General features: G+C 34.0%; 1 protein-coding gene and 1 long non-coding RNA gene across 2 annotated transcripts in view; one reads left to right on the plus strand and one right to left on the minus strand.

The window, feature by feature from the left end:
- The first annotated feature begins 8322 nt into the window (after nucleotides 1–8322).
- Nucleotides 8323–24433, plus strand: part of LOC132168621 (probable leucine-rich repeat receptor-like serine/threonine-protein kinase At3g14840) — a 20073-nt gene continuing 3962 nt past the window's right edge. The window contains exons 1-22 of the mRNA XM_059579614.1: nucleotides 8323–8472; nucleotides 11448–11631; nucleotides 11951–12022; nucleotides 12111–12179; nucleotides 12257–12328; nucleotides 12439–12510; nucleotides 12645–12716; nucleotides 12824–12895; nucleotides 12999–13070; nucleotides 13195–13266; nucleotides 13390–13461; nucleotides 14249–14317; nucleotides 14625–14690; nucleotides 15129–15194; nucleotides 15309–15344; nucleotides 16663–16706; nucleotides 16882–17258; nucleotides 17324–17519; nucleotides 17832–17960; nucleotides 18806–18924; nucleotides 19060–19270; nucleotides 19400–19637. Of these exons, the coding sequence (XP_059435597.1) occupies nucleotides 8370–8472; nucleotides 11448–11631; nucleotides 11951–12022; nucleotides 12111–12179; nucleotides 12257–12328; nucleotides 12439–12510; nucleotides 12645–12716; nucleotides 12824–12895; nucleotides 12999–13070; nucleotides 13195–13266; nucleotides 13390–13461; nucleotides 14249–14317; nucleotides 14625–14690; nucleotides 15129–15194; nucleotides 15309–15344; nucleotides 16663–16706; nucleotides 16882–17258; nucleotides 17324–17519; nucleotides 17832–17960; nucleotides 18806–18924; nucleotides 19060–19270; nucleotides 19400–19637 (2483 nt within the window). The 5' untranslated portion in view covers nucleotides 8323–8369. The remainder of the gene's footprint in view (nucleotides 8473–11447; nucleotides 11632–11950; nucleotides 12023–12110; nucleotides 12180–12256; nucleotides 12329–12438; nucleotides 12511–12644; nucleotides 12717–12823; nucleotides 12896–12998; nucleotides 13071–13194; nucleotides 13267–13389; nucleotides 13462–14248; nucleotides 14318–14624; nucleotides 14691–15128; nucleotides 15195–15308; nucleotides 15345–16662; nucleotides 16707–16881; nucleotides 17259–17323; nucleotides 17520–17831; nucleotides 17961–18805; nucleotides 18925–19059; nucleotides 19271–19399; nucleotides 19638–24433) is intronic.
- Nucleotides 20182–22725, minus strand: LOC132168648 (uncharacterized). The gene is made up of 3 exons (XR_009438901.1): nucleotides 22505–22725; nucleotides 21595–21645; nucleotides 20182–20274 (listed from the first exon to the last, which is right to left on the minus strand). It is a non-coding gene; the product is annotated as an uncharacterized LOC132168648 (long non-coding RNA).

Raw genomic sequence — 24433 nt, forward strand, 5'->3', positions numbered from 1 at the left:
GCTTTGCCAGTCTTCTCTGCGCTTGTTCGCCGCCCACCGTTCACTGTTGGGCCTTTCGACGAGTCCCTGCCTTGATGAGCTTCCAACGCGCCTTCGGTTTTCGGTTCCCGGCGTGTACGTGATCGAAGTGTGCTGTTTCTTTTCTTATTTTATTTCCCTGTATTGTTTAATTTTCCTATTTTGTTAGGCTTGTAATAAGGCTCTTTCCTCTCTTACTCGATCTATGTCGCCTTCGGGTTAATTAGTTTTGGTCCAGACCTTTGGGTTGTGAATGTGATCATTATCCTGGCTTCGGGTCAAGGAGGAAGAGTTTCGGCATGAGAGTCTTTTTGCTCTCAGGGTCGAGGAATAATTGCTATCCATGCATTTGGTTGAGTCTGTCTGTCACAAATCTAGTTCTAAATCTAATTTTAGTCATGGGTTAGCGGATTGATCTCAAATCTTGTACTAAACCTGGTAATCTTGTAGCTTTATGCTATGGTTGCTTCAGAGCTTTGCTCTGTGATGTAAGAGCGTTATGCTCGTGGTATTATTGAATGAAATATTATGTTTTTCTCAAAAAATAATAATAATAATAATAATTAAATTAAATATGGGTCGTATGCTCGGTTGAGGACCGTGATTACAAAATGAAATTTATTGATTTGAATGTACAGTTCACAAACTGGGGGCATTTATAAAGTTTAATGATATTTAATAAATTAATATTTGACTGTCATATAATGAAAATAACGTAACAGTAAAATTTAGCCTTTAATAAATCAGTGAGGACTTCTAAATAAAAAATAAAAAATAAAAAATTTGTGAGTTAATTTTCACTGTAACGTCATTATAATTATATAATAATCATATAACTGTCTACTAAATAACATAAAAAATGTCAACTGCACAACCTTCATGGGTCAATTTGTCCATGTTTTGAAAGAAACTGGTGCATAGCAGACAGTAGGTATACTTTGGCTGGCTATGAGCAAATGGTTTGGTCATATTTGATAACCTCCTTTAGGCTCAGCAAGAAAGTTCCCTTTCTACTTTGCAGCTTTCTAGATCATGGATAGAAATTGGGTACAAATGGGCTCCATCCACATACAAATCTCAAGGACACATGGTTAAGAATTAAGATTGCACTTAATAAAGTGGGAACCGGGAACACTTAATGTTGACGATGACTCATTTTATTTATGAGATTGACCTGATGATAGTATTTTTTTTTCTTTTAACGGCCATATTTTCTTTTAAATATGGTGGCAGTTCTAATACTAAAGGACACAAACGTTTGATAAAACTCATATTTAAAAACCGACTTATAGGAGAGAGTTACCAAAAATTTATATACACATAAATAAAAATGCATTTAATCGTGAGTTGCTTGTAGCACCCATATTTGTATATATAGATGAGCCAATCATTCCCTCTCTTGTACTAAGTTGTTTATATATAGTATGTCCCATGTTCTCTGTCCCCTTATTTTGGCTTTCCTAGAATGTTCCGAAGACCAATCTGCATGGGAGAATTGAAGACTGAAAGTACGATAAAGACAGGTTCAATTCATGCATGTGCCTATTATATGACCAATCTAACTTGGACTTGGTCAAACGTTGAAAAAAATCAAATGAAAAAAAAAAAAAGACAAAAATAAAAACATAAAAAAAAAAAAAGAAAGAAAGAAAGAAAGAAAAAAAGCTAACCCTTTTTTGATTGAGATCCACTTTTTAATAAGAAATTGAATTCATTCAAAGAAAGCTTGTCACGTACGTTTGGTGACCAACTCTGGCTTCAGTTTGGCTTTATACAACTGTCGACTACTTTTGAAAATTGTGAAAAAGGAAATGTAAATGGATAAAAGTGGAAGAATGAAGTAGACGGACGGGTGGGTACCCATTGAAGATACATGATTGGCAATTTCCATCACTATTACCTTCTCATGCTATCACCGGTCCATTACCATGTTTCATGTTTGGCATGGTGACAAAACCTTCACATTTCTTACAAGTTAAATTGACGAAGATCGATGTTCTAAAAAAGTGACGTGCTAATAATATATCATTCTCACATTTTATTTATTTTTAAATAGTATTCATAAAAAAAAAATAAAAAAATAAAAAAAGTGATTCTCATGAACAGAAATCAGTTTTTTTTAAAAAAAACTGCCCCACAATTATAAGGGTATATCATATATGTATTTCCACACTGATTTTGACGGTTCTAAATAGACCCTAAACACATCGGCCATAGGCCATAAGTGAATTGAGAAGTCCACACAAGTCTATCCCTTGTTTGGTGAGAAGCTAATGAAATGAATATTTGATTCGGAAATAGTTGATGTGATATAAAGTAAATAAAAATTTGGAAGAAATGATTTTTTTTTTTTTCTTTTGTATTTCGTTTTTGAGTTTGATTGTCTTCTTTTTAGATTTGATTTCAGTAACTATTTATGGGGTGAAAGTTTAGTTATTCTCTAAAGTTTTGTTTGTAGGAATCTTTAAGAATAACAGTATTGAATTTCCTGTCTATCTTTTGTTGTCCTTTCGTTTTTTTTAGAGAGTAAATCATTGACAGATGTAGATGAGTTTTTCAGGCATCTAGAATAGTTGTCACTATAGTAGACAGTAAATGTGATTGCGTTTGGAAATACACTTGTAGCGAAAATGAAAAAGCCCTTAAATCAATGATCGGTAGCGGCTAAAGACGTAATTCACCGGAATTTCTAGCATACCTGAAATGGATTGGGATAATGATATTCAAAGATAGTCTTGTAATAGCTCGAGAAGCTATTATGTGTGTCATAGATAGTTTTTGAATTGTGAAAATTATAAATTATATTTTTAGCATTGTATGAGGGGAGCAATTTGCCTCATTTGATTGTTATATCAATGAAGAGATATTGTTCAAAAAAAATTTTTGAATTTTTTATGTGGAAATGTAAAAAAATTTTGTTTTATGGTGACTTTTTTTTTTTTTTTTTTTTTTTTAAGTGCAATAAAAGATAATAAAAAAGTTGGAGAGTTTGAATTTTTTTTTTTTTTTTTTTTTATTATTTTTTAAATTGTAACTTATGCAAGTTGAATGCCAAATAAGGCCATAGTATGGAACTTGGGCTTCGATTATCTGTTTTTTATTTTTTTTTATTTTTTTTTCTACTTTATTCCCCCCTCGTTGTGCAGAAGAATATATATATATATGGCGAACCACAAGATTGTGGGTTTGGTAAAGCTTTTCTAGGTGCTTTTTTTTAATAAAAATAAAACGTGATTGGTGGGATATAAAGTAAAAAAAAAAAATAATAATAAGTTTATTATTTTTTATATGAGAAAGGGAAAACATTTTATTTTATAGTGAGTATTTTTTTTTTAATAGTAATAAAAAGTTATTAATGTAATATAAAAAGTTTAAAAGTTATAATGTTTTGAAGTTGACTTCTTTAAGGAAAAGTGAGGGGAGAGAGGAAATAGTTTGCCAAACAAGCATTGAACCATGAAGAAAATAATTTTTTTAAGGTCTTGACATAAAGCAAGGCCTCTGTGCCCTCTAATGAAAGCTTGACAAATTAATTTGAATCAACCAAAGACAAATAACTACTTACGGAAGGCAACCACAAATAACTACTTATTTATTTTAATTTTTTGACCGCAATTAACATGCTTGTCTACTTGATCCAAAAACATTTCATCATTAGAGGAGGGAGTCTTCCCCTCCCCCTCTACTCCCCGCTCCTATCCTCCTCCTCCCTTTTTGGTTTTTTCCTTGTTTTTTGTTTCTTGTTGTTTTTAGGTGTTCTTCAACCAAACTAGCAACTTCGGCATCTTCCAACATGCTATGCCGCTCATCTCCTCCTTGAGATCGGTGGGGTTCTAGATCTAGGTCTTCAAACTCAGATTTATTCTCCTTAACCGGTTTTCGCTCACCACGCACTAACACAGGCCGCTGCTGCTTACTAGTTGTTTGTTTGTGTTTTTGTTTTTAAATAAGAGTTTTCTTCATTCTAGATCTACCCTCATGAGCGATTTATGGGGTGATGATGATTATATTGGTGTGAGGGATTTTCTCTCATGGCTGGAAAATAAAGGTTAAGAAATATAGCTACCTATGTCTTTGATCTAATTTATCCAAGAGTAAATCTGTGCATTAACAACAGTTGTACATAGGTTAGCAGAAAAGTTGAGGTCATAAATAATACGTAATTGTAAGATATGTATTGTATCTTTGACGTTGTAACCTCATAGCTTTGAGCTATGAATTTTCAGAGCTTATGCTCTATGATGTAAGAGCTTTATGGATCTTATTATCAATGAAATTACAACGATTCTCATTTCCCAAAAAAAAAAAAAAAAAAAAAACTCAAGCCAAGAAATGAGCCGATACATTAACGAAGGAGTAATGTTACTCTTCGTGTACATTATCACATTTATTTTATATTGGTTGACGTAAAGTATTTTAAGAGACTTTTTATTTTATTTTTAATTTACTAACATGAAAAGCCATTTAAAATACAGCATGTCAACCAGTGTGAAATGAATCTAAAGAATAACATCACTCTTAGAAGAAAGAGAAATGCTACAATTCCTCGTAGCATTACTTCATCCTATGTGGATATTTTTTTCTAAAAACAAATGAAAAAAAAATTACCCCAATGGTTGCTCATATTTTTTTTAGAAAACAATATCAACCTATGATGAGAAGAATATCAGTTTGGAGAAAATTTTCTTCAACCTACTCTAATACGTGTCAAGAGTCGTCTCGTACATGTTTTCTTTAATATTTTTAATAGTCATTTATTGTCATTCTACTAGCCTAAGAACTCAAACATTGATTTTTTTAGAAATTCAAACATATTGAATGACATTCGTCACTTAATTATTAGAATAGGTTGAAGACAATTTCCTCCAAACTAATTTAAAGGAAATTTGTGTCCACCCCAAAATTAGAAATTGAGGTTTCTACAATTTCAAGGATATGAATTTCGAAATATCGAGGTTGTTCATCACAAATTTTTTTTTTAAAAAAAAGAGTACAAACGAACAATTTGATTTGAAGGTAATTAGTTTTCAAACATTTACATGAAAATTTGATTTTTTTTTTTTTTTCAGTTGAGAACACGCTGCATAACACTTAGAAAATAGAAGTTGATGGGGGCTAGGTAGAGCAGGATCCAACTTGCATGCTGTTATTTTAATAACAACATGTATGCTGTAATTTAAGCAACAGTCAAGATTAAATCTTTTAAAAATCTCTCTCCATGAGAGCCACCTTGTCGAAATTCATCACCACTTTCATCTTTGTGTTTGCAAGAGAAGGCTCTTTACTAGCTTTGGGTAATTATCTTCAGTCGTTTACATAGAAGCTAACTTGGGTTGTGAACGGCACTGGTAAGTTCCCTCTTGGCTTGATCTGCCGGATTTGAAAGCTCAGTTGTTTGGGATGGGAGGCCTGATCTACCGGATCTTTAGTTGTTTACATGGAAGCTCACTCTTGGCCTTGTTTCTCAATGCTCCCAGTGTGAGAGAGAGAGAGATAGACGAAGAGAACTTACCGGTGGCGTAGCAACGGCAGATTCGATGTGCGTTGAGAAATGAGTTTGGGATGGGGGGCATTTTTGGAAGAAAAAAAAAGGCCAACAGTGATCACATGCGAGTCACGTGATCATTGTTCCACCAGTCAAAACGGCTTTAACTTACGGATTGGTCGAATTGCAAAAGTTTGAAAGTTTGGGAGGTCTATTGCAAAAATTAAAACAATAGAAGTCGAATTGAAAATCGCCCCAAACTTAGGAGGTAAAGTGTAATTTTCCCTTTTCTATTTCTTTTGTGTTTCGTTTTTGGGTTTGTTTTGTCTTCTTTTTAGATTTGATTTCAATAGTTATTTATAGGGCGAAAGTTTAGTTATTCTCTAAAGTTTTGTTTGTAGGAATCTCTAAGAGTAACGGTATTGAGTTTTCCGTCCATCTTTTGTTGTCTTTTGATTGTTTTTAGAGAGTAATTCATTGACGGACGTGGATGGGTTTTTCAGGCATATAGAATAGTTGTCATTATAGTAAAGACAGTAAATGTGATTGCATTTGGAAATACACTTGTAGCAAAAATGAAAAACCCCATAAATTACTGACCGGGTAGTGGTTAGATACGTGATTCACCGAAATTTGCTGTAGATCTGAAACGGATTGGGACAATAATATTCAAATATATTGTCTTGTAATAGTCCGATAAGCTATTGTGTGTGTCATAGATATTGTTTGGATTGTGAAGATTTCAAATTATATCTTTAGCATTGTATTAGGGGAGCAATTTGCCTTATTTGATTGTTATTTATTTTTTAAAGAAATACATTCAAATTTCATTGATAATAATCACAAGCATAAAGCTCTTACATTGCAGGATCACAAAGCCCTGAAAATGCAAATTATAGCCGAAGCTATAAGGATACAACATCACCTAAAACCTCCACTAACCTATGACTAATTTTCAGTTGAAATAACAGATCTGCATAAGACAGACGCAATCCAATACATAGGTAGCGCAAATTCCTCCTCGACCCAAAAGCCAGGATGAAGTTCATGTCCACAACTCGAAGGTTTGGACTAAAATTCACATCCACGACCTAAAAGATCTAAACCAAAGTTCGGTTCACATCCAAGTAGGTAGATCGAGTGGCCAAGCCTTATTACAAAACAGAAGCAAGAAAACCGAAATAAAATGTGGGCGAACCAAAGAGGTAGGGCCTTATTACAAGCAAATAACAGGAATGAAATGCATACAGGGAAAAAAAAACATGAACAAAGACAATACAAGAAAAATAAAACAAACGGAAACAGGCACACTCAGAGTGGATGCCGATTGTGCACTCGCTGGAAACCGACACCAGAATGGAACGATGGAAGCTCGACGCGGTGGGGACGTGGAAAAAGCCCAAAACAGTGGAAGGAGGGTGGCGAAACCGATCGCCAGCTGGCCGGAAAACCATCGCAGTAGGGGATGTTGAAGCTCATCGCTGGATGGGCATGAGGAAAGACCCAGCAACGGACAGTGGGCGGCAGAGCGGGCAGAGGAGATCGGCGGCGAACACAAAACAAAACTGGGGGGAGTTTGAAAGAAACCCCCAAAATCAGCACCCACACCGAGTGGCACATAAGCAAGGCTACAAGAACATCACAACAAAAACACAGCAAAAAAACAGAAAGGAAATGAGCAGAAAACAACCAGAGAGCCCCGCCAAGGACAAAAGCGGAACAAATAGGAAGGGGTGGCAGAGAAAGGGTAGGGAGGAGGCAACCCGGCTCAAGGACATTAAGTAAACTACTGGCACCCGGTGCAAGGGCAGGCGAGGGGGAGGAGGGAGGCAGCAAACAGTCATCCCTCCTCCCCTCACCATGGGGGAGGGGGTTTACCTGAGGTTGCGGCGCTAGAGAGAAAGTAAGAAAACCCTAAATACTATTTGATTGTTATATCAATGAAGAGATTGCGATTTTGCAAAAATAAAAGATATATTTTTAATAATTAAAAAGCTCTTTCACAGCAAAAAAAAAAAAAAAAAAAGAATTGGTGAAAAACTTTTAAAAACAATTTTTCTTTTTTTTTTTAATTTTTTCTAAAAAGCTATGTCAAGCTATTTCTAGCTATAAGTAAAAAGTACTATTTCATAATATAATCTCCAACAGGTTCTAAGAGCTTGTTTGAGATTGTGTTTGAGAAATAGAGCTTTCAAATCAATTTTTTTTTTTTGGCAAAAGTGCATTTTTGCTATTTTAAGAGTTTTTTAACCTTTAAAAGCGCTTTTAATTTTTTTTTTTTATTAAACAAGTATTTTCTTTAAAGAAACTTTTTGAGTGTAAAATGCACTTTTAGGCATTTCAAACGCAATCTCAAACAGGCTCTAAGTCCACTATTTCCTATTAACTTATACTTTTAAGATAATTGATGATGTAATATGATATCAAAGCAAAAATCTTGAGTTCTGAGTAATTCATTCTCATTCCAATTAAAAATTGTATATGTTAGATTTTATTTGTTGACAGGGAGTTTAAGCTCACAAATGAATAGAGAATATTGCTAAACTATCATTTGTTGGTCATTTAATACTAGTAAGAAAATAAAAATCATTATCCTTGTCCCATTATTGAATAGTAAAAAAAAATTATTAAAAATTAATAATAATAAATTAAGGCCCTACGCCACCCAAATAGTAGTCGTACTTAAGTCAACAATGATGTGAAGCTTTAGGGACATACCAAAAGCAGGTGTCCCTACCTCATAAGTGTGAAGCTTCTCCCTTGAACATTCAATACCTGAGTAATGATATATAGATATGACATTTTCTGTGCAGCTTTGCAAGAAGAGCTCGTCGAATAGCCTTATGATCAGTAGTAGATCGAGGAGATGATGGCAAGATTTCTTCCTTCTGTTTGCTTTATTTTACTCGTCTTGCTTATTTGCATGGAAACACAAGCTGGCCGTCTAGGCCCTACTCCTGATGATGAAGGTGGGTGTGTGTGTAAAGTTTTTGTTCATTTCCTTTCTTTCTTTCTTTTTTCTTTTTTGATGAATAACACAAAGAAGTACAAAGAATTTCTCCCTATTTTCATATTTGCAATATGCTTTTAGACAGCTTTGCATCTTTTTTGCAAGCTTTTAGCCCTTTAGTATTATATTATATATAGATAAGTACCCATTATTCATATTTCTCAACTCCAAGTAGAACTTTTTGCACGAAGCTTATAAATTTTTCTCCAACTCCAAGTAGAATCCAGGAAAGTTTTTAGGAGCTAAAAAACACTTGGCCCGAATCATTTCATGTTGGTGGAAAAGGAAATTTAAACATTAAAGCCTCAGCCAAATGAATTAGCTGAAGAAAGGAAATATGTATAATTAGGATTATAAATTGTGGTAGATTAAAATTTGATTTAATAAGAATTGGAATTGTAATTATTTAGGATGAATTTTGATCATTATTTTAAAATTGAAGTTCGTATCAAATTTGGGTGTTCTCTGCTTGTTTTGTTTTTTTAGTGTAATCTGTTTAAAAACTCTTATGTGTTAATAAAATTATCTACAAATTTATCTCCAAGCCCATGTTTGAAGCTAAAAGTTTAAGCTAAATTTAATTAATATTTTAATTTTTTTTTTTTTTACGTGTAGGTTTAAACTCAATTTTAATAGGTGAGATTCATATGTAAAGTCAAAAATATCATATTATATTACTATTTATTCTAAAAATGTGAATTTATAAAAAAATAAAAAATAAAAATAATCATTTAACTACTAATTTAAGGCTATTTAATCGTGAATTCTTAGAAACATGGGAGTATTTGTCGGTAATTGGAAAACCCATGATTCAATTACCTATTATCTTAATAGTTTAGAGTAACATTAGGCTTGTTTGCCAACAGTCGGGGCCGGCACTATAGCTGGAACGGCACTGTTCCAGCTACAGTGCCAGCAGCAAAAACTGACTTTTTACTCAATTTTTTTTTTTTTTAAAGCAATATTAAAAAAAAAAAAAGGAGGAGAAAGACGGGTGGACACCCTTTAATAAAATAGTGGCTCCGGTACCCATTTTGAGTAGTATGCCGATCTCAGTCCCACTATTGGCGAAGAGGGATCAGTTGCATTCGGGGTACCACCCCCTCAGCACTGTTTGGGTCCCCCGACCCCAAATGCCTCGATCCCTCTTTTACTGGCAAGGGTTGACCCATCTTTCCCTCCTTTTTTTTTTTTTTTTTATTATTATTTTTTTTATTTTTGCTTTAAAAAAATTAAAGTAAAAAGTCAATTTTTGCTTCTGGCACTGTAGCTAGAATAGTGCCGTTCCAGCTACAGTGCCGGCCCCGACTGTTGGCAAACAAGCCTATCTGGTCAGCTAAGGACAGAACTTGACTTACGTCAACGGACCATCACATCCACATGCTTACCAACAAAGGGAGAACTACACGCAGAAGTTATACCGTACTGCATCGTTCTCCGAGTGTTCTTCTCGGAAGGAGAGATAAGTTTTCCATATTTTATTACTAATTAAATAGTTTAATTATTAAATTTATAGAGTCATCTATCGACTTAATTATGAGAATTTCACATAAATTTATAAATTTAATAATTAATTTATAGGATGAAATAAGTCAGATATAAAAAAAATATTGACTAATAATATTTCCGGCAAAGCACTAGTTTTCTATAACCCAAGAAAGCTTGCATGCCCTTCTCTAATATGCCGGCACTTCGATGGTTGCATGGCAAATTGGTAAGCAAGTGGCAAGTCAAGCACAACTTCTTCCTCTAGACTCTAGAGGAGTTCCAATAAATGTCACACCTACTTATCTTTAGCCATTATAAATAAAATCTCTTTGTTTTTTCTTTAATTAAAAAAAGGAATAGGGGTGGAATTTAGACAGTAAAAAATTAAAAATTGTACCCATTTTCTTAAATTCAGTTGAACTATAGTTTGATTCAACCCTATATAAAAATTATCTTAAGGCTATTGAATCATTATGCTTGATGATAATATGGTCTGTTGTTTGAATTGTTAGTTAAAGGAACTCTAGGATTGTGAGGACAAATGGGGGATAAATACTACTTGTTGATTTGGGTGTTATTTTACTGTTGTCTATTTAAAAACTTTCTCAAATTAGGCCTTATGAATTCTTTTCTTTGGACATTTAATTTGTACATCGGTTTTTTGGAGAGAACGGCCGTTAAAATGCGTGTAAGAGCACTACTCACAGCAACTGTTTTTTATTGCTTTTTTGTTTTGTTTTTTTCTTTTTTGTATATATATATATATATATAATCTTAAACAATTTTCCTAAACATTGGGTAGGACTTTGAACTTCCTCATAGCTTTTCTATCAATTATTTTAGCCCAAAATATTTTTCTCCCCTCTTCTCTCATCTTTTTACTTCTATTAGGAATTCTATTGTTGTTGTCTTATCATTTAACATTATCCATAACTATTACCACATCGGAAAGTCTTATAGGGCAGGAAAGAGAAATGTTATGAGTCAATAAGTTCTTCATATTTTGTCCATATTTTTCTACAAATTTAATAGATCAACCATTAGATTTATATGGTTCACTATTGATTTATGTGTGGTCCACATAAATTCACACATCTAATTGTTAATTTATAAGATAAGATGTGCCAAATATGGAGAAAATATTGACCCAAATGCTAGGTGTTAATAAATTTCTCATATTTAACACATGTACTCTTACAAATTTAATAGATCAACTATTATATTTATGAGGTTTATAAAAATTCATAAATCTAATAGTTAATTAGTATATATATATATACACGTGCTTCTCACGTTGAAACATTAATAGTGGGCACTAACCCAGGATGTACGTAATTTACAATTTCGAGCTACAAATATATTCCTTGCAAACCAGTCAAAAGGCACTTGGAAGAAGAAAAAAAAACAAAAAAAAAAATTGATGAGGTTGGTGTATAATGCATGTAGTGGAAGCCCTTGGTGAAATAGCTACACAAGTGGGGAAGAAAGATTGGAATTTCAGTGTAGACCCATGCGTTAATGAGTCGAGCTGGGCAACACCCAAATCGGATTTGAGGCCATTGTACAACAATACTCTAATCTGCAATTGCCCAATCGCTGCTGGTGTTCGTGTATGTCACGTGGCTCAACTGTACGTACCCTTCGTTTCCCTTTTATTGAAATTGTGAACATGCAGATCAAGTTTTTATTCAACAAAAAGCAGAAAAGTACTTCAATTTTCTCTTATGCAAGTGAAAAGTACTTAAATTTGACTTATATTGGAAAGCAGAAACGCACTTCAATTTTCTTTTATGCAAGTGAAAAGTACTTAATTTTTTTTTAATAAATAAAAGTAATTAAATTTGACTTATATTGGATTTTTCCATTCATAATAAACAGAGTATATTATGTATTAAAGGGTTCTAATGGAAGTGTGAATAATCTTTTACCTATAATTATTCGTGTTACAGGTTCCTTCAAGGGCAGGATCTTGATGGTGTGCTTCCTCCTTCCCTGGTGAAGCTACCCTACCTAAAGAAGATGTAAGAAAGTCACCAACAATTTGTTCCTGAAAATTGATTTTAAGCTTCTAAGTTCTAATCTAACAGCCCACTTTCCTCTTGCTTGTAGTGACCTCAATCGAAACTACCTCACTGGTACAATACCACCAGAATGGGCTTCTACAAAGTTGGAATACCTGTAAGTTGGTGCTGAATTCATGTCTTATGTTAGCCGCTGAATGCTCTTTCTTATTGCGTTAACCTGATTCACTGCAGGTCAATTTCTAATAACAAGTTATCAGGACAAATCCCAAGCTACCTGGGAAGCATTACCACTCTTTTAATCCTGTATGCCCATATTGTATCTTTCTTGCTCACCCTTTTTTAATCTAGTAGAATGCATCATAGTTTGATTTACTTTAGCTGAGCTTTAATATTGATGAAGACTATATTTTCAGGAGCATAGAGGGCAATCTGTTTTCTGGAAGTGTTCCCCCTGAGCTTGGGAATTTGGTTAACCTGGAGAATCTGTCAGTGTTTCTTTTTCAATCCTTCTTTTCATTTTCAAATCAGATTTGATGATTCTTTTCTTAATTATCAATGATTTACTTCTTCAACTAACAATAATTTGAGCTGGTCTGAACTTCCCATTTGATGACTGCAGTATTCTTAGTGCTAACAATCTCACTGGAGAGTTGCCAAAAAATCTCACTAATCTATCCAAATTAATGGAACTGTAAGTGGTTGCAGCCATTTCTATACTTACAGTAATTTTATATATTTAATTGAAAAGCTTCAGCTTTCTATGTTATTCAGTCTTGTTTCCATTGTGGCTATATGCAGTAAAATTAGCAGTAACAACTTCACTGGAAAAATACCTGACTTTTTTCAAAGTTGGAAACAACTTCAGGAATTGTATGTGTTCCTTTTTTTTTTAATAAAATTCCTATAATGTTAAAATCTCTTCTAGTAGAATATTCAGGTGTAATCTAACCTGTTAGAATTGTGTTTTTAACAGAGAGATTCAAGCTAGTGGTCTTGAGGGGCCCATCCCCTCTAGCATTTCGGTCATGACTAGTTTAACTGAGCTGTAAGTTCTGCCTTGGAAGTACTCTTGGGTTGCATAATCTCTCTCGTATCACATGGTGATACGCAAATTAACAAGATGTCTTGCTTAAGACCCTAACAGTTATTAATAATGCAATTTGGTGCAGAAGGATTAGTGACTTACTTGGTGAGGGTTCTAAATTTCCAACCTTAAGCAGCATGACAGGAATGAAAAGATTGTAAGTGATTCTTTTTCTGTTAAATTTCAGATTGTAAGTGATTCTTTTTCTGTTAAATTTCAACAACTCAAATGATACAAGTTTATAGCAATTTTTCTTAGATGATGGCGGTTGACTTTGCAGGATGTTGAGGAGCTGCAATCTCTACGGACCAATCCCCGCATCTATATCAAACATGACAGAACTACAATTTCTGTAGTTCTTCTTTCCATTCTGTTCTCTCTTTTTTTTATTTTTTTGGTTTTTGTTTCATTTACTGAAATATTACTTAACTATATACATACAGATGTTTGGATCATTTCAATTAAGAACATTTTTTTTTTTTTTTTTTTAACTTAACTATATACATACAGATGTTTGAAGTTTTCTTTTCTCCTTTTTGTTTTTGGCTAGCATAAGTAGATTTGGCATATTCAAATTTAGGGACTTTGGGTTATCATGGTACTTTATTCTTAAAGCTAATTGTGAATAACTTCTAGAATTAAGATCATCTGCTGAAACTATCAAACCGAGGTGTAGTTTTGGAGTAAGATTAGTTTGAAAAAAGGAGTTGGAAACATCGTTCATCTCATGAATATGTAATAATTAATTATCTGCTTTCATCCTTTAGCCTTTGAAAAAAAATGATGATTGCTTCTAATCTTTACAGCCTACGCCTTTTAGAAAGCAGCTATCTAAGGTTGTCAACCCATACTCATTGTAGGAATGACAGCCATGACCCACCCCCTCCTACTCCTTTGGCCCATTGTGGCAGCTGTAGTGAGATACCTTTGAACATGCTCACTCTAGTTAGGCTGTCTATGGAATCTGTTCTAACCTACATATCCACTGTTATATGGGCATTCAAGTCTCTCTTTCAATTTTTTCTTCCTATATATTATGTTTCTAGACTCTATACTTTAAAATCTGGACATTTATGTCTCATTTCATAATCCTTCTTTTCTGTTATTATAACCACTAATTACTCGTAATATCCAAGCAGAGATCTCAGCTTCAACAGATTGGAAGGAAATGTTCCAGATTTTTCAGATCAAGATAGTTTGGAAGTCATGTAAGTGTGGAGTTAAAACCCTAAATCTAGCTCTATTGCAGAGAAGCTCAAATAAACAATTAAAAAGCAGCTTAAAGCACATAAATAATAATGATTTGGCTTATCTCCTATGTTTATAGGTGAAGATATGAGGAATTTCACTATCATAAAAGAGATTATATTGCTTATTGTTACCAATGCACATTTGTACTTATGTATCTATATATATATATCATCAGAAAGTATATTTTACTTTCAAATATTTCTCCTTTAGTAATGATATAAATAAGTGTTTAACTAGAGCGTGATTATGTTGCGCTTTGAACAGGATTCTTACAAGCAACTTGCTCAATGGGACTATTCCAGACTGGATCAAAGCCCGAGATAATCGCGAGTATATAATTCATCTTGAACTCTATTGGATATTTGCATGACATGTTTTCTTTTTCTGTTTCTCTTTTATTATTATTATTATTATTTTTATTTATTTTTTATTTTTTTAATAATGTTTCAGCACATATATAATCTTTACAGACCTCATAGTGTTCCAATATACATTGATTCATCTCTTGAACACTTTATGGTCAGTGGGAGATCTCCTTGAATCATATTGAATTGGTGAATTCAACCGATTTGGTACCAGCATAGATTTGCTTTTTGCACCATGTGACTGTTATTTGGAAACTGCATGTTGGCAATTAATTTTGAGTTGGTTACGGAAGTTTTCTGGTGTTAGCTTGAATTGACCGGTTTATCAAAACCTTTTCAAATATAATTTTTCTTTTCTTATGGATTTATAATGAGTTATTACTAAAAATACGTTTTTGTGCAGCCAAATGGATCTTTCTTACAACAACTTTTCAGAAATCCTTGCGCCACCTACTTGTCGAGAAACCCTGTAAGAACTTTTCTTATCATCTTAATCTTAATTTAAGTTTACTTGAGGTTTGCATACTTACCCTCTTCACAAGCTTTTAGTTTTTCAAAACTAACCAGGTTCTCATTTCATCAGGAATTTGTTTCAGAGCTTCTCTGGACAAGACAATTTGTAAGCTTCTAACTTGAAAACTTATAAGAAGAACCAATGTTTTTTGGACCTGGCTTACATCCTGTGGAAAAATAACAAGACATCTCATGTTATTTTAAACCTACGGCTACGGCCAAGATTAAGAGCATGTTTGAGATTGCGTATGAGAAAGAGATTTTAAGTCAAAAAGTGTTTTTTAAGCTTTTGTAAAAATACGTTTTAGCCATTTTTAGGCTTTTTGACATTAAAAAGCGCTTCAAATTTTTTTTACCAAACAGGTGTTTTTTTTTTTTTCTTTTTTTCAAACGAGCTTTTAGAATGTTAAACGCACTTTTCAGGTCCTCAAATGCACACCCAAAAAGGCCCTAAAACTTCCCCATTTTTAGTCCAAACGATGTAGTTTTAAAGGAAACTAACAAAAGTTTTCTAAACGCCATTTGCACCAAACGACCATTGTCCTGCACTTCCTTCTTCATCCACTTCCACTTTTTCTCTCTTTCTGTAAGTTCTTCTTTAAAATCTCTTTTTAGTACTTTCCTCTCTCTTTTTACTTGTTATCTTCCTCAACTCGGATAGTTTCAAAGCCTTAATTTTCTCTCTTCTCCATCTCTCTCCCATTTTAGACTCACTCCCACTTTAAATGAAATGAAAGATGTTGCCTCTCTCTGCAAAAACCAGGCTTTGTTTTGTGTTTTCTGCAAAACCAGTTAAACACTCTTATGGTTGCTGACAGGAGGGGTTAAAAGCTCACTACTTTGAAAGGAAAATATTTATTGTTTTGGTCCCTGAGGATTTTGTCCCTTTTGAGTGTCGATTTGGCTAAATTCATGAAGGGCGGGCTAATGCATCGGTCAGGTTTCTTTGGTATTGTAGAGTTGACCATTCCTCTTTCATGGCATTCATATGATTCGAAAAAATTATTAATCGAAGACATTGTTTGCACTGAAATGTTTCTATGGAAACTTCATTTTTAACGCTCAGACTTGTTCTATTTGACCTGCTGCTGCTTTGCTGAAAATAGTTAAGAAGAATTTGCAGAAAGAAAGTGGGAGTGGGTGAAGAAGGAAGAGGAGGACATGCAAACGAAGTTTAGAGAACTTCTGTTAGTTCCGTTAAAGCTATGTCATTTGGGCTAAAAAGGGGAAAGATTTAATCATAACTGTAGATTTAAAATAACAGGAGATGTCCTGTTATTTTTCTACAGGATGTAAGCGAATCCATGTTTTTTCTGTTTTTTATTTTGTATTTTTAGCTTTTATTTTGGAGAAGCATTTCCTTTTTTTTTTTTCATTCTAATTTTGCTAAGTTCACACTTCTTTCTTGTACGATGCTAATTAAGAACACTCGGCGGCAAGTGCCTGGAGCCCTATCCATGCTCAAAAGGTAATTGTACTACCTTATTCAAATTATGAGGTGTATGCTTTAAAACATTTCATATTGTTATTGGCAACTGAGTAAATGGAACAAGAGATAATTAATACATAATTTCCTTTTTTGTTCTGCAATGATTGCTTATGTTTTAATTTATTAAAAAGCTGCTATTTTTGTTTCTGGGTAGATCGGTACTCATTGCATATAAATTGTGGTGGAAGTACAACCACTATTGGAAACATAGAGTACGAAGGGGATCAAAGTCAAGCAGGTCCAGCAAACTTTGTTCCTAACACTGCTAATTGGGGATTCAGTAGCAGCGGAAATTTTTGGGATGTCAGCAGAACCTCAGATCAATACATAGCGAATAATGTGTCAATACTAAGAATGACTAACTCTGGATTATTCACGAGTGCACGACTCTCTCCTCTTTCTCTAACGTATTATGCACGTTGCTTGGCAAATGGAAATTATACTGTGAAACTATACTTTGCAGAGATAGTATTTAGAGACAACAGATCTTTTTATAGTCTTGGAAGACGGATATTTGATATTTATATCCAGGTATGACGTCATATTTGTTCTACTTTATACATAGAGCACAATTTTATTGATTTAATTTGTTACAGGAAAAATTGGTGTGGAAGGATTTTGATATTCAACATGAAGCACAAGGTGTTGATACAGCAGTTGTTAGGAAATTTAAGGCAGTTGTGAGGAATAAAGTCTTACAAATCCGCTTTCATTGGGCTGGGAAAGGGACAACAGCTGTCCCAAAGAGAGGAACATATGGTCCTCTCATCTCAGCTATCTCTATTAAAGCTGGTAACCATTTCTTGGAGTCCGAGAATCTTTTTACTTGCCAACGTTTTTCATACTTATTAGATTGATGAACAATAAAAGCATAGCACAACATAGTTGGGGTAGAACCCATGGTTATTTGCTGTAAAAGTATTACCCAAAACAAGATTCAACTGCATAATCGTCTTTATACTCCTCCTCTGATATTCGTGTGTTTGAACCATCCATTCATATCTTGTTTTAGGTTGGTCCACCTATATCTTTCTATATGGTACTACTGGTATTCCAGGATGCAACTTTATAATCTGTTTACTTTACCATTTTTCTCTTCTCCAGATTTCAGCCCCCCTGACTACAAGATATTCATTGTTGTTGGAGCTGTAGTATCAGCGCTTTTGCTCATTTTTATGATCTTAGGCATTCGGATGTGGATCAAGAAACGAGGAAGGATATCAAGGGAAAAAGGTAATCATATGACCTGTTAAAGTAATAATTAAGTGATTAAATTTACTTCTTCCTATCAACTTAAGCTTTTGGGATAATTGGTAATTTAATATAGTATCAGAGCCAAAGGTTCTATGATCGAGCCTTGACTTCGTCAAATCACCCCCCATTTAAATTAAATATTCTACGTGTTGTGCCTCACCTATTAAAAGGGAGTTTGAGCCCACAGGTGAGAGAGAGTGTTAAAGTAATGATTAAGTGATTAAATTTACTTCTTCCTATTAACTTAACCTTTTTGAGATAACTGGTAATTTAATATGACCAAATCATACTGAACTATGCGATCACTGCTTTTTGACAAAATCTAAATGAAGGCATACTTACATGAGAGATGGATGACTTGAGATCACTAAGTTGAGTAAATGTCTAAGAAGGACCTATATTTTTAAAAAAAAAACAAAGAAAAAAAAAAGTGAGAGATAAAATATTATGGATTTCATTTAACTCTCTTTTTGAAATGTCATCTAAATTATCTTACCATAATTGTTGAGAAGAACAAAAAGGCAAATCTCTTGGTAATAGGGACCTATGAAGTTCCTCTCTTTTAAATTTTTTTTTTTTTGATTCCCAATACACCTGTAATTGGTAAAAAAAAAAAAAAGAGAAACCCGAAATCTTTTAAAAACTTGGGGTTTATGTGGCTGACCAACTGCAATATGGTACTTTCTCACTGCTTTTGTTTGGTCACATTCTATCTGGCATCTTCTAAGTAGTCGATGGATACAACAGTACTGATTAAAAAATTAATCATATCATTTATAAGATGTAATGTGACAATAGGCTCACCTTTTCATTCCTTTTGACAGAGCTGAGAGGATTAGATCTACAAACTGGTTTTTTCACCTATAGGCAAATCAAAGCAGCCACTAACAACTTTGATGCTGCAAATAAGATTGGAGAAGGTGGTTTTGGATCTGTATACAAGGTATCCCACAACATCATCTTCCTTCAATTTTAGGATATCTATTTTCTTTTTCTTACTTATCCATTATACCAAGAGGCGTCTAATTCAATAATGAATCCATACCTGAAGATGTATATTTTCCTATTTCTGATGCAGGGTATACTGTTAGATGGTACTATAATTGCAGTTAAGAAACTTTCTTCAAAATCAAAACAAGGAAATCGTGAATTTGTGAATGAAATAGGAATGATTTCGGCTGTACAACACCCAAATCTTGTTAGATTGTATGGATGTTGTGTTGAGGGAAATCAACTATTCTTGGTATATGAATACATGGAAAACAATAGCCTGGCACGTGCTTTCTTTGGTAAGCCTGAGGTTTTCACTTTAGTATTTTATGTTGACTGTCTTTTGCTTATGAGCTTAAAACTGATAATGGCCTCGATTAAGAACTAAGTTGATGAGTTCCCCATTGGACAATCTACAAAATCTATAGGTCCGGAGGAATACCGCTTAAATTTGGACTGGCCTTCAAGACAAAAAATATGTGTTGGCATAGCAAGAGGTTTGGCTTTCTTGCATGAGGAATCAGCAATAAGAATTGTTCATAGAGACATCAAAACTACCAATGTGCTATTGGATAGAGGCTTTAACCCAAAGATTTCTGACTTTGGTTTGGCCAAGCTTGATGAAGAGGAAAACACCCACATCAGCACGCGAGTCGCTGGAACAATGTGAGCTACCTTTTTCCCTCTTTTCTTCAATATGTAGTCTTTTTGTGATTTTATTCTTCCGTTTCATTTGCCTCCCAAGTTATTGACCATTAGAGAAAAAGGAAAAAATATTTATTGATTTGTATCTCTATGAGATGCTGCCCTAAAGTGTGACGACCCGCTTAATAAAACATGACTAAAAATTTTTCTTTTAAAAACCAATAACCCACAACAAACGGATTGTCACAGTGGCATGGCGATACTGTAGTATGCCACGAACCCATGCATTAACCTGATTGACAATATCATAAGTCTCACAGAGCTATATGCATCGTTCATGATTCATCAGAGTTCACATCCTTACAGCGGAATATAAATATTATAAGACATAACATAACACATTAGAGCTGACAAATACCTCTAAGTGATTAAAGCTTACATACAAAAGAATGGCTATACAGAAGTGTCACATACGACACGAGCCATATACAAAATAACAATGCCTAAACATATACATGAATGCTCTACAAAAGAGGGCTATCAACTAGTCCTACAAAATAAACACCCAATGTGTCCAGGCCTCAGGCACCGTGGTAACTAAGATACATAGCCACTGGATCATCATCTAGGGTCCCTGTACCTGCATCAACAACATCGTCTGCACCATGGGAATTACCACCATCTATGATGCAGGTAGCTTTTATGAGCCCGCCGTCTCCATAAAAATAGAGACGCTCAGCAGTATAGAACTCATTAGGCTTTCAAAAAGAATCATCATTTGAAAACATACTAGATCAGTTGTGAAAGTATACGTAAGCCCGATCTTTCACTCTCGGAACATGCGCATACTAACCCATCTAACTTTATACGTACTTGCACATTATATAGCTTAATAATAAAACATATGAAAAGTCACCATGTATCATCTATCCATAACGATATACATGCGCACGGTTCCATCTCCCTTCTCGTATGCATACCGATACGTCTAGCATAAAAATCATCATATGCAACAATGCAAGCATCATATATCATCATCATCATCATAACATTCATATGCCATGCAAGCTCATGCTCATCATTGTCATTCTTATTTCTTGTTTCACTGTGTACCATTAGTCCCTGTCCTTACTCTGCTTGCCGCTACTTGTGTCATCTACAGAGTAAGGTCAATCCTTGTTTTGCTTGCCCCTACTTGTGCCATCTACAAAACAAGGACCGTTCTTACTTTGCTTGCCGCTACTTGTACCATCTACAAAGTAAGACCAGTTAGCTTTCCTTTAACATCATTTGTCTCTGTCCTTACTCTGATTGCCCCTACTTGTGCCATCTACAGAGTAAGGCCAATCCTTGTTTTGCTTGCCCCTACTTGTGCCATCTACAAAACAAGGATCGTTCTTACTTTGTTTGCCGCTATTTGGGCCATCTACAGAGTAAGACCAGTTACCTCTCCTTTAACATCATTTGTCCCTAACCTTACTTTGCTTGCCGCTACTTGGGCCATCTACAAAGTAAGGCCGATTACCTATTCTTTAATATCATTTGTCCCTAGCCTTACTTTGCTTGCCTCTACTTAGGCCATCTACAAATTAAGACTAATTACCTTTCCTTTATCATCATTTATCCCTAACCTTACTTTGCTTGCCGCTACTTGGGCCATCTACAAAGTAAGACTAGTGACCTTTCTTTTAACATCATTTTCATACAATCATATGCTATCATAACTCATATCATAAAATCATAGAATCATGTCGTAAACCATACGAATCATCGAAATACTCATGATAACATAATCATCACATTATCTTGCAAATCCATAAAAGCTTATAGAAACATTACATCAAACATTCATCCAACATATCTCATAGAACATCACCAACAATCATAGTATCTCAAAACATCATACATCAATCGTTCAAGCAAAACATCTTTTATACTTTAAAAATAGTACATTGTGCCCAGTAAGTAAAATACTTACCTTTTTCGCTTGAGTACCCTTCGGTGGATTCTTTTCTCAACCGCAATGCACCTAAGCATTTACATAATAAACATATAATTAAGCTTTATTCTTAACTTAACAATTCACACTCTATAAAGATACTTGAGCACTACAAGTATCACGCTCCATTAGCTAATGGATTAATTATCTAATAACTTAGTTACATTGAACTATGATTCTACATTATAATATATTAAATCACTAAATCTTGAGGCATATACATAGACTCTAGGTTAAGCATTACACTTAACCCATAATTGTTATTCTCTTCTAAGCCATTTAATCTAGCAATTTACCCAAAACTTTATAATTCTCATAACACTTACAATAATCATTATGATTTTATTATGACATATTAGACCCTAAACCCTATAGTTATCAATTTCCATGGAACCCATGAAAATCTAGGATTAATTAACGCTTGAAATGTAATTAAGCCATTCAAACAAGATTGCTATTGTTCATATACCTAAAGCCCCAAATTAATTCAAACCATATAAAATTAGGGTTTATGTCCATATTTTACCAATAAGTAAAATTGGAGTTTCGACCCATTAATAAAATAACCCAAAACTTGAATAATGCATAACAATCCACTACACACAAAAATCCCAAGCTAATTTTAGGAATTAAGCTTCTAATTAAAATTTCCCAATTTTTGGACCTAATTAGAAATTCCCCAAATAAACATGCTTTCAAGCTTGATATACAATGGGTAGAACAAAACCTTAAAGAGAAACTAAAAATTCAACCATATAACAAAATCCCCAAAATTCCTTTCAAGAACCCTAGTTTTTGGACCTAAAGAAATCCCTAATAATTCATGTCATTTTCGTTTCCTATAATCAATGGGTAAGATGAAATCACAAAGAAAAGCTTTAGCATTTACCATTCAAGCTTCCATGGCCAAAATCCCCCTTCAAATTCGTCACTTCCCTTTTCTTTTCTTTTTCTTCTTTCTTCTTCTCCTTCTTCTTTCTCTTTCTTTCTCCCAGCCAGCAGTACCTCTCTCTCTCTCTCTCTCAATCTGCAGCTCTTTCTCTCCCAATCTAGGCCGTGTGTGTGGGTGTGTGGAAGGAGAAAGAGTGAGGGAAAATGGGAAAAAAGGGGGCGGCTGCTGTGTGTGTGCGTGAATGGGGGTGAGGGAGAAAGAAAGAAAGGAGGAAAAGAAAGAAAGGATGGGGGAAAAGTGGGCTGCTGCAGGGGGCCCACCAAAAGACTTGTATTATTATTATTTTTTTGCATTTTTCTTTTAAAACTAAGGAGATAAGGTATCTCCAATGGCCAATGAAAATTTGACATGTGGTATAGGATAAGATTCTATTTCTATTTTAATGCCCCAACTATTTAGAATTGCAAGATTTACCCCTACCATTTATTTCAACTACAATTTACCCATACATATAATTATTTACCACACTAGGACTTATTATCACACTAACATTATTATTAGTTAATCTCTTTATCACTTTAAACTTGTATTACATAAGTATATCATCATTAAATAATATTGCTATTATATTATTATCTCACAAATATTGTTATTATTATATCTATTATTCTAAATCATCTCATGTGCAATTTTATCATATTAATAATAAACTTAATAATTATCTAAGGCGTTACAAATACACTTAGCTAAAAGGTCATAAAACCCTATTTCTATGCATTTTGGATTCTAAGAAAATGTTCTGCACAAGTGACAAATGTTCGGTCATGGAGGCGAACGTTCAGCCAGAACTAGGGAACGTTCGGGCAGTGTCCAAAATGCCAGGTTTTGGGCTTCTATCGTAATGTCACCATGTTAAAAACTACTAATAAGGCTCTAAACATTCATATACATAGTAGGGCATAATATACAAGAAAAACTGAGAAATTAGTGAGTGTTTCCAAAACGTTTGAAAACTACTCTTTTTCTTCCAAGCGGAAAAATGGTTCACAAGTTATGATACTTTCAAAACTTTGAAGAAGGCAAGGATAATAGCAAGACAATATGAAAGCTTAGTGAAAGTTCAAGAGTTACCTTGAAGATAGCAAAATCTCCCCCAAAACTTCCTCATTCCTTTCTAAAACTCAACTCTCACTTTGGGGTTAGAGTTTCTAGTGCAAAGGGAGGCTAAGGGACAAAGGGATGAGGGGGAGTGTCTTATTATGCAGATGTGGAGAATGAGTTAAAAATGCTTTTAAGACCGTCTTGGAACGTTCGGTACTATTGGCGAACGATCGGTGTATTATTGCATAGTGGTTCTAGGGTTGCAGGTGGAATGTTTGGTCAATACCCAGAGTATCAAATTTTGGTCAATGGACATTCGATGTGGTCCCCTGCCGAACATTTGCACTAAGGACATGGTCAAATGTTTAGTGTGGTCCCCTACTGAACATTCAGCCATAAAGTTAAATTTCGTTTTTATGGCTAATTTCAAGTGTAAGCTTGGTTTAAGGTTAAGGCACGCTTGTGATTAAAAAAAATAGTTTTCTAGGCTTAAGTGCAATGGGTGATTTTGAGATAATTAATACTTGGAAACTTGAGGCATCACAGGTCGTGGGATCATCGAAGCATGTGATCGAAGCCGCCTTGAAGAACATACAATTTACCGTGTCGAGAAACTATTCTAACACTAACTAACTAGTTAATTTATGTTAGTGTGTGTGTATATATACTAAATTATATGATCACATGATCTAAATTCGAATGATAAGTTTTTACTTGTGACTAAAACAAACACATTGGTTACTTCAATACTAATCACTTAATTTGATAATATATGAATTACATTGTCATTATATTTATATATTAACATACAATACATTAAATAAC

The sequence above is a fragment of the Corylus avellana genome, chromosome ca2 (assembly GCF_901000735.1).
Source record: "Corylus avellana chromosome ca2, CavTom2PMs-1.0".
NCBI classification, from domain to species: Eukaryota; Viridiplantae; Streptophyta; class Magnoliopsida; order Fagales; family Betulaceae; genus Corylus; species Corylus avellana.